Source organism: Plectropomus leopardus, chromosome 21 (genome assembly GCF_026936395.1).
Source record: "Plectropomus leopardus strain MGB_pleo_1.0 chromosome 21, ASM2693639v1, whole genome shotgun sequence".
NCBI classification, from domain to species: domain Eukaryota; kingdom Metazoa; phylum Chordata; class Actinopteri; order Perciformes; family Serranidae; genus Plectropomus; species Plectropomus leopardus.
In genome coordinates, this window is record NC_142196.1 from 6,610,987 (window position 1) to 6,623,303 (window position 12,317).

At 42.3% G+C, this 12,317-nt stretch overlaps 1 protein-coding gene across 6 annotated transcripts in view; it reads right to left on the reverse strand.

The window, feature by feature from the left end:
* Positions 1–4,441: 4,441 nt before the first annotated feature.
* The window catches only part of LOC121960465 (partitioning defective 3 homolog), a 383,207-nt gene continuing 375,331 nt past the window's right edge, over positions 4,442–12,317 (reverse strand). For all 6 annotated transcript variants that reach the window (XM_088071635.1, XM_088071632.1, XM_088071633.1 and 3 more), the window contains 2 exons: positions 7,902–8,881; positions 4,442–5,446 (listed from right to left, as the gene is read on the reverse strand). In XM_088071635.1, the coding sequence (XP_087927761.1) occupies positions 8,452–8,881 (430 nt within the window). In that variant the 3' untranslated portion in view covers positions 4,442–5,446; positions 7,902–8,451. The remainder of the gene's footprint in view (positions 5,447–7,901; positions 8,882–12,317) is intronic.

The following is a 12,317-nucleotide window of genomic DNA, read 5'->3' on the forward strand; positions in this document are numbered from 1 at the left end:
TAAAATGTCCAAGTAAAAAACATCAAGCCCGAGCTTTCACATGGCAGTGACTCATTGCACATGTGGAGGCTTGTTAGCTTGATTGTTCTGGGCTCATTTGTGGGGAAGTGCTCTCCTCACGACGCCTTCAGGGATGAGGCCGGTCCCAGGCAGCGTGTGACGCTCCATGGGTGGCATGGTGGGAGAGGGCCTCGGGTTAAATTGCCACAGGAAGAGGAGGCCCATCAGGGGACTACTGTAAACTGGCTGGGACCTGGTTTGGCCCGAGGAGACCTAATTTTATGGTGTGAGCTGGGGTCAGTGATATTGTATTAGGTCAAATGGTGAGATACTACAGTTGATGGTTAACATGTGAGCAGAAGCAACACATATCAATTATTTTCTAAACTGGGTTGCACAGCTAAGTCCCTTTCAATAACATTATAAATTCTATAATCTTAAAAAAAATTGCTGATATTTAAAAAAAAAAAAACAACATTTGGGGTAAGTAAAAAAACTTGATCTTAGATTTAGAATTTTTTTGACACACATAAAAGCCACTATAGCGAGGGCTCCATTCGCGTTTGTTTACATTTCTTTTCTTGCCACTACAGCGGCATAGATGGATGATGTTTTGTTTTTGCATATTGACGTCAATGGTCGAAGGTCGTAGTCTGCAAGTCAGTAGACGTTGTCATCGTTCAGTCGGCATACATCAAACTTGATGTCATACCCAAGTTTAACAGCAGTTTAACAAACTGCCAAAGAACAAAGAATTGGGCTTGTATATTTAGGGAGTGACTGATTGGAAGTGCAAACAGGTGAGCAGGAGGTGTGGTGACTGCAAACTCATGAAGGACAGGTGAAACTAATCAGGGTGAGGCAGAACAATTACTGATGCGGTAAAACACTAAGACAGGAAGTCAAAGCAGAAATGACACGAGTACTGAAAGTACAAAATCAAACAGAACTACTAAACAAGAATGAATACACGAAACAAGGAAAAACCCTCAGAAAACCACCTAAACAAAGTCCACATGATAAGACTATGAACAGAAAATCCCAGATTATGACACATAAAGAGGATATTAAAAAAATAAAAAAATAATCTTATTCACATGGTGCTCAACAAGATTATCATTAAAAAATTATGACTGACTTGAATCGCTCTCTCTTCTTTCTTCTAAAGACTCATGATCACCCGGCTTGAATAAATTTGACATTGCTCATTTCTTCCATATTGTTAAGTATGTGAGCTAAAGGAAAAATGATAGTCCACCCATATGCGATAAATTGAAGTACTTCAGATTTATGTCAGTCTTTAAAGTTCAGCAAGCTCAGTTTGCGGTGGCTTCATCCAACATCTCTGACTGCTATTAAAGGTCAACCAGCCGGCCTATTGCCTCAAACATTTCCCTCAAATTTCACATAATAATATCTTCCTGTGCAAAGTGCTCGGGTTTCTAGTCGATAGAAGAGGAAGCGGGGGCTGTTCGGGTAAACACTGTACGCTCGCTCTGTTCCTCATCTGGTCATCTTTTCAGTATGCCAGTTCATCTGTGACTCTCTGTGTTTCTCACTCACACACACACACACACACACACACACACACACACACACACACACACACACACACACACACACACACACACACACACACACACACACACACACACACACACAGCCCGGTCCATGGTCTAGAGAGTGAAAGGCATTAGCCCTCCTCCCTCTTCTCCCCACATATTACAGAGACCAGCCTCTCCTCTCCACACACTCACCAGATGTTGCCCAAAGCTTTAGGGAAGAACCCCCAGGTATGCATGTGTGTGTATCCGTGTGCGTGTTCATGTCAGCGATCTCACAATTGGTTTTTCTTGCGCATCTGCCGAGATTTATGAGCACGATTTTTCCTACTACGTCGGCTTCCTCTTTTGAAATCCCACTGGGACAACAGATCGGGGATCAGAGGGAGAAGCAGGTTCTTCACCCCAAAACAGGTGACTCAGTTTTAGACCTCACCAGGCTCAAAAGACACTTTTTAAAAAAAATCTACTGGCAGTTCACACGGAACCCATCTGCTTCTCATATCAACACACTTGCAATTGCCAACACTGGGGTCTACTGGTTTGGCCTGCTGGGTCAAGAGGACATACTGGAGTGATGAAATCAAACTGGCAGAATGAGTCTGCCGTTGATCACTGTAGGAAAAGGTTTTCATTATGGAGTATTATGATGGCAGGAATGCAAAAGGGGGATATTAAAGACTCGGAGGAGCTCTTTCAGTGTGAGTAATGATCGGACGGAGCGGGCCCTGAAAGACAGCTTTACTGTTCCCTCAGGCCTCAAAGTGTTAAGGGTGCAAGATGATACTGCAGAGTACCTGCTAGGTTACATGCTGCGTTCTGTATCATGCTAGGATGAGACCTATTGTGTTTTGATGGCTGTACATTACCTCTATAGGTACGTCGACTAGATTTATATCTGTGATGGCTTCTGTAGTGACGATGTTACACGAGTATCCCTTCTTCACATTTCCACAAATCACAACAGAATAATAGCCGCAGAATGAACATTTTATTGTCTATAAAAGCTAAAGTTTCTCCAAACCATATGGTATCTATAATCTTAAATGGTATTTGAAACCTGGTGAGGACCATATTCTCTGTGCTTTATTTAACCCAATCAGTCCCACTGGAATGCCAGTGACCAGTCCACTGTTTTCGAGAGGAATCCACAAAGACCGATTGGTCTGTCTCGATGTCAATCAACATGTCAATAGCTCCGGTCCTTACAAGCAAATTGAGCTATCATTCCTGCATGGAACCTTTCTGCATTATTGTGGCAATCCAAAGCCATTTTCAAATGCACTGTGGACAACATCTGAAGAATCAGGTTTGGAAATGGTCCAGAGTTGCCCTTTCACACATGTGGCATACAACACGAGATTGTCAATGTCAGTTGAGTTCTCACCTACAGGAAATTCTCAGGTTGGTTGAGGGGGGGCGTCACCATGGCTGAGCGTGCAGAAGATAGGACATGAGGCAAAAAGTACACTGGGGAAATTGCAAATGTTTTTTTCCTCCTTAGTTCATTCAGAATTTGGGTATAAACATCTAAGTCTGTTGGTGTCCGATGCTCTCAGCAACACAAAATCCCCAACCTTGCCACCAACCCTAATTTCTATCATCCAACATAAATCTTGAATGCAACTGAAAAAAACAAACAAAAAAACACATTAAAAAATCCCCATTTTCAAACATTCCTTCCCAATTAATCCATATCTGAAACAAATGAGAGACTTTGAGAGGCTGGTGAATTCAAGTAGATTTTGGCCTGGGAACTGAGAGGGTTAATGTCATTATAATACTCCTTGACAGCTTAACTTTACAGCTTGAAACACTCAAATATTCTTCTGATGTACATTACACAAAATTTGCACTCATAAGCTTTGTAAAAAAACAAAAGGGTATCATCTGCATTCAATGAAATAACATGAGCTGGTCCATACACTGAAATAATAATAAATATATAATATACAAACATGTACGAATCAAAACATCAAGTCAATAGCAAACATCATTGGTAAAAGACAACAGCATTGTCTTCCACAATATGACAGGTAGGAAATGTATCTTTAAACATTCCTTACATTTGACCAAGTTGAAAGCTAAAATGCGGCCCCGGGCTTCTAAAAAGCACCGACTGTAAAGGCAGACTGGACTAAGCACAGGATCATTTCTTTACATTTCCTCTGTTGACACTCAATCACAGATAATATTGAGGGAAATTGACTGTGGCTCAACAGGGATGTTCAAATGGAGTTACGTAGTCTGGGCAAATATCCACAGTTTGGTCTCCTCTCCCTCTTCACCTTCATTTTACCCAAATCCCCAAAGGTGATTTATAGACGAGTGAATGTCTTTATCCCGGATGCATGTGCTTTCTAGTATATTTCCACCCTGACCAGACCGATTCTTTCAAAGGCCTCTCCCTTCCTCAGGATGAAGACAGATTTGGCAGGAGCTCTGTGATGCGGGGCCAAATCCTAAATCCTGCCTTTCCCCCCAGAGTTGAATATCATAAATTTGACTATTGTCTTTATCACCATAGGAGTCATCACAGGATGTTATTAGAAGTTCAGCCAGCTCAAGGCGAAACCTCCCGGCCAGCCGTTACATTGACCTACCAGGAATGGACATTAAAGAGATAAAGAGACAGGGAGGCCGTGTTTTTACTTTTCACTGCCACTTCAACAAATGTGGGAGCCACATTTTCCAGTTATGAGAGGAACAGTTCCCGAAAATCCTTATTCCTTTCATTTTTTTTCTTCTCAAAACTGTATTTTATTTTTAGCTGGTAAAGGCATGAGGAGGGATCTGGCAACCAGATGACTGACAGTAAAGTCTTTATTTTATTACATCTTCTGAGTTTTACTAAATACAGCTGAAACACACACGCCAAATAACGGGAGAAGAATTCATTTTTAATTCTTAAACCAGTAATATCATATCTTAAAAACTGTAGTAGGGTAGCAGCACGAATTAAGGTATTCATTATGTGCCTTTAATTATGCATTTTATGTCGCTGGTGTGTTATGAAGAAGAAAAAGCTTTTGTGAATGTTAAAGCAGCACAATCAATGGAAATTACTGTTACAAGAATTTAAATCCACCCTCAATTTATTCACTGAAAAAAAGTTTATATTGTATGTACAGAGAATGGCAGAAAACAGTTCTTAATGATACACTGTTGTAAAAAGGAAAATTGCACTGTGCTTACATATTAGTCATTTTTTTTACCACCGTAGTACCATATTGTGGATAATAAAATACAATGAGGGATGGTCATAAAAACACAGTGAAACAATAATAATATATTTCTCATTTCTCCCAGGATAAAAAAAAAAAAAATTCCCCCGAAACAATAGCTTTATGGGAAGAATCCATGTGTCACAGAGGCGGCGCACAAACATTAATTACACAGCGGGAATAATAAACGTGCATTATTGGATATTATCAAATTTGCATATGAGGAGGGGAAAAAAATCGGGAGATATTGCAGGCACTTGAACCCCTTTCGCAGGTCATGATGAGACACATGAAACACCATTTAAAACATCTTCTGTGTCAGAGTTGGACTTCCCTCACACACACACACACACACACACACACACACACACACACACACACACACACACACACGCACACACACACACACACACACACACACACACAAACAAGACCCAGTCTAATTCAGCACCACATGAAGGAGATAAATGAAGAGGAGAAGAAGTAGAGACAGCAGAAGTGAGCGTAGCCTTGTTTGTAACCTCCTGTTTGTAGTGCAGACTCAGAGGAATAGTTGTGATTACTCCATTGACTGAATCATCTGCAAGGTCAGGCCTCCCATCTTCTCTCCCTCCTACTCCTCTGCTCCTCTCCTACTCAGCAGCCAAGTGGTTCATATGGCTGCCAAGACATATTCATAGACATATTGGAGCATCCAGTTACTGGCAGCGTTCACAGACACTTAAACACATGTCCATCCACCCACACACCCACACACCCACACACACACACACACACACACTGGAACATTGTTAGACGAACAACTTTACTATACTGTATTTTACATGCTTTTTTATGTGTGAGAACTCTATTCTTTATGTACTTGTGAGAACCAGAGATTCTCCACCAAAATATATCCTACTCCTGAGGTTTATTTGAATTTTAATCGATGGGACATAAACAGCTGCTCTTTCTCTGTGACCAACAGCTGTGGAAATAGGTGTTATTTATACATTTTTCGTGTAGATGACTGGTAAGAAACATTGCATTGTTTGTAACTTCCCCTGCTCTTTGCTGTGTTTTTACAACAGACTGTATGAAATAATGGACGCAGCCACCCTGACCACTGGTTTATGAACTCCCACTTTGAAGTCTCAAGTTTGGCATGTTGGCTGTTGCCCTCTTAAATTTCTTAAAGTGACTGTATTTGGACAAAAAAGTGGAGTTGTGGAGAAACGAGGGTTGGATTGGACTCATCGACTGTGGTGATGCACATAGACAGCTTGTCGACCAAAGTGACCCTGAGCAAGCAGCAACTTTGAGCCTCAGTCATATTAAGACAGAAGAGATATAAAAGAAATGCAGCTCTGCTACAGTTGTTATGGGGAACTTAACCATAGAGACAAAAACGTTTTTGGTACCAGGCTGTAAACATGTTAATTTCTGCTGTAAAGTTGGACATTTTAATGTGAGGCTCTTTGGGGATTGACCAAATTTTGGAGTCAGCCTCGAGTGGCCATTAGTGAAACTGCAGTTTTGTGGCACGTTGAAATCATTTTTCAGCCCATGTTTGCCGCTTAGTGTTGACATGCACATTACTGTAAAAAAACAGGGATCAGATGGAGTTTTCCACTGAATTCAAAAACATTATGTAAACCAGACACCTAGTTTCCATACTTGGTGTAGAGGATTACAAAAACCTCTGCCAGATTTCTCCTAGAAAACACAGATTTCTTGGCCACACCAAATTTTACTTGCATGCATTTCCATGACAAAGAGAGGGAAATTACCAGTGGCACAGCTGTGAGGATCATTGCATATAGCAGTGCTTTCCCATGTTCAAAATCATTCCCTCCCAAAGCCAGCCAGAACTGAAATTGACCAAAGACCCGCCTGAAGTCTGAATGAGACAGTACCTATTGTTACAATTTTTAACATTTTGTAAAATTAAATCACATTCATCATAAAGCAGCATATTGTGTTAAATAACTAGGTGATACATCAAAAATCTTGTTGGTGTAGGGAAGAAGTCTGATTACTGAACTGCTGCATTATGTACAGTCACCAGGTTACTATTGTAACCTTGTTCTCCAGCGAACTGTGCAACCTGGTTTCTTAAGTGCATGTAAATATACCGAGGGGAAAAATGAGCCTAAAATCTGATCTAATAAACACAAAGTCTGGGTAAAATAATAAACTAATTATTAGCTTCATACTTAACCTTAACTTCAACTAATTTTAACTGGATCCTAAAATGAATCCTCACTTCTACCTTTCAGGAAAAACAGCCTCACTTTCAAAAAAAAACTCCTTTGTCTGTTTAAAGATTGCTCTTGGATTAAAATCAAAGACACGCACACAAACACGGGGTCATACATATACATTCTCCCACACACCAAAAATGCACCGCTAATTATTGACTGAATGGTGGAAAGGCTCCCGAGTGGTTTTTCTACCAATGGAAATAATCATGGAAGGAAAACAAAATCAGCTCCATTGTATCGGGCCGATGGACGGGCAGTCCCACACCGAGGCCACCTACGGCAGAGCCGCTGTGGTTTCCGAATGTAACCACCCTGATGAAATATTCAACAAGGAACAACTCAGACACCTAGGGGCCAGCGCGCTCCGGTTACAGCCACATCAGCCAAGGCGAGGACGGGGCCAGAGCCACGCCAGCAAGGTCGCTGTTTTTCCCTTCCCACCATACGTGACAACATACACACACACAAAGGGGCCCATTCATTTTTAATGAGGTACATTAATTAATAACCCAGATCTGACCCCATTTATTCTGCTGCCTTTCCGGGGTGGGCGGGACAGGGTGGGAATAAAGGAGATCTAAAGCAGTTTTCCTCCATCCGAGAGCGCCGTATGGTGAGGGTGACAAAGTGAAGGGGAGAGATAAAGCAGCCAGCAGAGGAAGACAGAATTCAGGATTATCATATTGAATGGGGGGGGGGGTACACACTCTGGGAAAGTGTTGCATCTGAAACCAAAACCTAAGACTCCACAGCTCACACAAGCTGCTTAACCTCCACAGTCTGTCACTACATGCTAACTCCAGACACACACACACACACACACACACACACACACACACGCACACAAGCATGCACACGAGCTACACACTCACATGAACTCATGGTGCTTGACAAAGTCTCCACCAACAGCAAAAATAAGCCTTCTTCACACAAAGCGTGGTATCGACTGAGGTCACCGCCGGGGCCCGAGTGGTGCAAAAACATGCCTGGGCCGTTGCTGGAGCTCGGGGTGATTGTGTTTGGGACGAGCTGCTGTCAGATGTGATGCTGTGCTGTCTGCTCTGCTGAATGTATCACATGGATGGGTCAAAGCTGCAGATCATGAGCCCAAAAAAAAAAAAAAAATTGGGCTACCAAAAGGTGAACAATCGATGGGCTGGAAGGCACTTGTACACAGAGTTAGACGATCATGATTCTGGACAGTAAAATCATTTCTTTTTGATGCAACTAAAAAGGATACTAGTTCATATTAAAAAAAAACTTTTTTTTCAAATATTAACATTTTCAGCAGTCTCTTAAAAATCTTTGTATCTCAGCTTTTTATAAAAAGAAAACAGACTGTTGCCCTCTTTGTGTTTTTCCCTGTTAATGCTCTTTAAAATCAATCCTGATCTCAGAAATGTTGTTTTTCTAGTTCTAGTCTCAGGAGTAAAACAGCCTCCCTTTCTCTGAACCCTGGTGTCTACTTAGCTTGGCGAGCTGAGAAGGCGATGGGGGCACGTCTTGTCTGTAGGGGCCCTTGGACTGAGATGGGGCCGGCACCGGGGCAGAGCCCGGGGCCTGAGTGTGGTCTCTGCTGTGGTCGTAGGTGCTGCCGCTGGGGGTTTCCTGCACAGGAGGCGGCCTTGCCTTGTTGGCCTCCTGCTCTCTGCGCCTCTGCTCCTGCCTCAGCAACTCCTGAGTCTCTAAGAGGACGCGGGCGTTGAAGTTGGACGTTCCCAGGTAGCCGTTGCGTGATCCCTGGCTGCCTGAGTAGCGAGGGTTCTCCTTGGATGTTTGGAATCCCTCCACTGACAGGTACACCTTGTCCCATGAGTCCTGGGACGCCGTGCTGGGGTTCTTATGCGGTTGCCTAAACACATGGAGGCAAGTAAAAAGGTCAGTCATGCTGTTGAGTAAGTCACCTTAAACATCACCTGAATCTAAAGGAACCAGAGGAGGAGAGTACAGCTGATTGCTTTTTTTCCCGTAGCGGCCCCTGGGTCAGCACTATTGAAAGGGAATTCTAAAAGAACTGCACTTCAGCAGAGAATGCAGCTATTTTCACATTTTGTGGTATTAAAAGGGGGATGTGGTAGTGGTGCTGAGTTAAAAAAGTAAAGGCAACATAAGTGGAGCAAAGAGAGATCTGTTATAGTCTGCTGCATGATTACACTGAATCTGGTGACATGAAGACAGAGACATGAAAGAGACAGGAAACAGACAGGGGAAGCCTGAAACGCCCTCAGCACTATTAGTTCCACATTGTAAACAAACACAAATGTTAAAACCGCACAGAGAAAAATGGCTGCTTTCATCCATTTAACTATTTTTTAGACATGCAGACGGGTGCACTTACAGCACAGACAGAGTAATGGCAGGCCTAACGGCGTTATCCGCCTTCTACTCATCTTCAGTCTGCCAGCCAGCCCCTTCGCTGACAGGACGGCCCAAGATGCACATATTATCTCTCCTACACAAAAAACTAAGCATGCCTCCCGCCACACATGCCCCCCTTTCCGGAAATTGGCCCTGGCAAGCTGTCATCGGGAGCTGCCAGGTCTTTGGCTAAAGTGTAGAGTCTGCTCCCCCATTATTAGGATCCATTAAGGCCGCCGCGCAATGGAGGACCTGTGACAGTGTCTTTTGCGTCAGGGGTGCTAAAAGAAATCCCATTCACACCTCACTGACCCGCTGTGTGCTTAAGAGGCTTTTGAGTTCAGGGCGCAAAAGCCTGCAGAGGGACACAAGGGCGCGACGTGCTTTTAGGACAAAATGCCGGAATTTCTTATCTGGCCGAGACTCATTCCAGAGAGGCTGACAGGAACAAAAGACAGAGCAGGCTATTTACTGGTTAAAGCACTTGTGTTCCTGACAAAATATCTAGCGTTTTTTAAAATCTGAAGCCTTACAATAGAGAAAATGACAATCAATTCTGCCTTAAACCTTGATTTCTTCTTTCTTTAGTGTGTGCTAAAATGTTGCATGACAGGGAAAAGAAAAACTTAGATGATAAATTTGACTGAACCGAAAAAACTTGATTTATAGTTGTGTATTAAAAGCTTACATGGTAGCTATGGAGACCACACATAGCCACATAAAATGCATCGTAGCTGATGTGCTTTTCCTACACAACAATGTAACTGCATGTTGGGCTCAGAGATACCACTTGTGAACTGTGTTTGGTTGCTTCTGTTTCCTACTACAGGTTCCTGAGATTGTTAATACTGAAGACAGCATTAAGGAAGTTTAAGAAAAACTCAGTAATCTGTTGCTTTCAGAAACACTCATCTAGCAAAGTCATCTCCACAGCAAACTTCTGCTCACTGTAATTGCCTGTAATTGCCAATGTATAACTAACATAAACATGTCGAATGCACCTCAACAGTCTTAGTCTGAGACACGGCAAAATAACAATATAAGTTACACAGATGTGCCTCCTGTAAGCACGTGCATAGACCTCTACCATTCTAAATCACAAAGTGAAAACATTGTTACTGTGTGGAATAGAATTCAAGATTAATACAGCCCGATTGTTTACTTGGCTGCAGAAATTTGTCTTTCTACAGTGGAAAAAAATATTAGTAAAAGCTTTTACCAAACTTTTCACCAAAACATGTTACAGCAGGAACATGAGCTTATTATACGTTTCTCTGACCATAGCATGGAACTGCATGTGGTTAGCATCACTTTCTACTGTAAAAAAATCACCATAAAATCTGCAAAATCTTCAAAACTGGACATGTTCCAGCTGGAATCTGATATGAAATCAGGGAGAAATTAACAACATCAAGGAACATGATTCTATGTTTCTCTGATGTTAGCATGCAGCTACATGTAGCAGTGTATTTGCAGCCCGGTAATGACTATTGCAGCTCTTTCTACAATTAAAAATTATGAATAAAAGCTTTTAAAACTGGACATGTTCAAGCTGGAATACGATCTGAAATCAGAGAGAAATTAACAACATCAGCAACAAAGATGACATGGTTCTCTGATGTTAGCATGTAGCTACATGTAGCAGTGTAGGCTACTTAATGCAAACACTTGCAGTAGCTTGCCTGGAGCAGTTGACTAGAAAGAAATCTGTAAATCTGTTGTGAGTTGACATCATCTTGTAACCAAAGTAGAAAAAACAGTTGGATGCAGAGTATTCAGAATGTCTGTTTCTGCTCATTACTTTTACAAATGTTGAGCTTATTATTTGAAACTTTGGCCATGTTTAATATGAACAGCTAATATATATTTATGGCAGAAAATAAGGACAAGCATCAAAGGTTCCCTTTAAACATTTTTTCTATCTCTATCTCTGTGTCACTCTAATGAGAATCCCACAAATCCAGCATCACTTGTGGTCCACAGTATCAAAGAAGAGGTGAAGAAAAACATGGCATTTTACTGTATGTGAGATACGGTCTGCATTTATGCATGCAAGGACAAATGTGTCTGCATTTATGTACTGTACATGTGCGACTCAAACACATTATCTTGCTCCGTTCCGTGTACGTGCTTGCATGTAGAGCATGTGTAAGTATGAGGGTAATTGGCGGAGGGGCAGATGTAGGGACAGACTGCAGAGAGAGCCCCACCACATGCTCCATATCTGGGTTTTTGCTGTCTGGGCGAGCCGCCATGCATTTACACCCCGGCTTGGCTTACAGAGCAGCCAGCACCGCTCATGAGGGAGCTGCTTATTTGGAAACCCGGAGACGCCTGTTGCATGAGGCAGCGATCTGCGTTTCCACAATGACCTTTTAGGTTTTTAAAGAGGAAAAGGGAAGAAGGGAGATGTAACGTCTTCGATGGCGACGAGAAGAGAGCAGAAATGGCATTGTTCCACAGGAATGTACTCGTGATTGATGCGTCAGGGGAGTTAGTTCTCTTATCACCTCTACTCCTGCGCCAGAATATGTCACAAAGTGGATTAGTTACATCTACAGAGGGAGGGGATGGGAAAATACATCATGCCAAAGAGTGGGGTAAATTTAGAATGACAGAACATAACAAACAAAGCCAGGAAGTTGGCTCGCAGAAAAATTTGTGGCCGCCGTGTGTTTCTTTAAAACAGCTGGGAAGAATCAGAGTTTAGGAGAAGGAGGGGAAAGCACACACACATGCACAGACACAAAATGATTAGGGGAGAAAAAACAAAACAACTGCGTGCAATGGGCAGTGGAACAATCGTTGCTATATTGTACAAATAAATTGTCTACAAACCTGGAATAATGTTTTCTTTATAGCGTGGAACAATGTTGGTTTGGCTGCGGGAAGAGGGAGCTGCATGGGTAGATGGAGGAGCTACTGGCAGT